At 52.6% G+C, this 927-nt stretch overlaps 1 protein-coding gene across 1 annotated transcript in view; it reads left to right on the forward strand.

Moving 5' to 3' along the window:
* Window positions 1-271: 271 nt before the first annotated feature.
* The window catches only part of WBSCR28 (Williams-Beuren syndrome chromosome region 28), a 14,918-nt gene continuing 14,262 nt past the window's right edge, over window positions 272-927 (forward strand). Inside the window, exon 1 of the mRNA XM_011976348.1 lies at window positions 272-373. Within this exon, the coding sequence (XP_011831738.1) occupies window positions 302-373 (72 nt within the window). The 5' untranslated portion in view covers window positions 272-301. The remainder of the gene's footprint in view (window positions 374-927) is intronic.

Raw genomic sequence — 927 nt, forward strand, 5'->3', positions numbered from 1 at the left:
ACCTTGGCCTCCCAAAGCACTGGGATTACAGGCATGAACCCCATTCCTAGGCAGCACTTGATTCCTGTTCCAAGATCTGGGAAAATCTGACCTGAAGAAAGCTTTGCTCTAAGACCTCCTTGGCCTTGTTGGGGCCAGACGTGGACTGAGGTTTCAGAGGAAGCAGTGGAGTGGCAGGAGCCAGGTAAAGGTGGGGAATCTCTTGTGGCAATCGGGTCCCCATGGTAACTTGGCCCCCACCCTGTGGCATCTGTGAGGTCACCCTGCTTTTCCCAGCCGGAGGAGGAGTGGGAGGCCAGACATGGAGGCCGTTCCTCCAGTCAGATCCAGCCTTTTGGGGATTCTGTTGCAGGTTATAAGGCTCACAGTGCTGGTGAGTGGGGGCTGGGGGTAAGTAGGGTGGGGACGACACACCAGGCTCTTTACAAAGTCACCTCAGAGCTGCCGGACCCAAGCCCTGCCTGTCCCATCCAGTGGAACTAGGTAGCTGCCTGCCTTCCAGAATAATCTGACAGCTCCCAGAAGCCCCACTCCAAACTACAGTGCTGAAATTTTCTTTTCTTTTCTTTATTTAGAGACAGAGTCTCGCTCTATCACCCAGCCTGGAGTGCAGTGGTGCCGGCTCAGCTCATTATAGCCTCCAACTCCCGGTCTCCAGCAATCCTCCCCCTTCAGCCTCCAAGTAGCTGGGATTATAGGTGTGCACCACTACGCCCGACTAATTTTTGTATTTTGTATAGATGGTGTCTCACTATGTTGCCCAGGCTGGTCTCCAACTCTTGGCCTCACATGATCCTCCTACCTCAGCTTCCCGAGGTGCTGGGATGACAGGTGTGAACCACCGCACCTGGCAGAGTTTTCTCTATTGAGGGTCCCTCCTATGGGTGGATCATTGTTTTTCCCATATATATATATATATATATATTT

The sequence above is a fragment of the Mandrillus leucophaeus genome, unplaced genomic scaffold (genome assembly GCF_000951045.1).
Source record: "Mandrillus leucophaeus isolate KB7577 unplaced genomic scaffold, Mleu.le_1.0 Scaffold164, whole genome shotgun sequence".
Taxonomy (NCBI): domain Eukaryota; kingdom Metazoa; phylum Chordata; class Mammalia; order Primates; family Cercopithecidae; genus Mandrillus; species Mandrillus leucophaeus.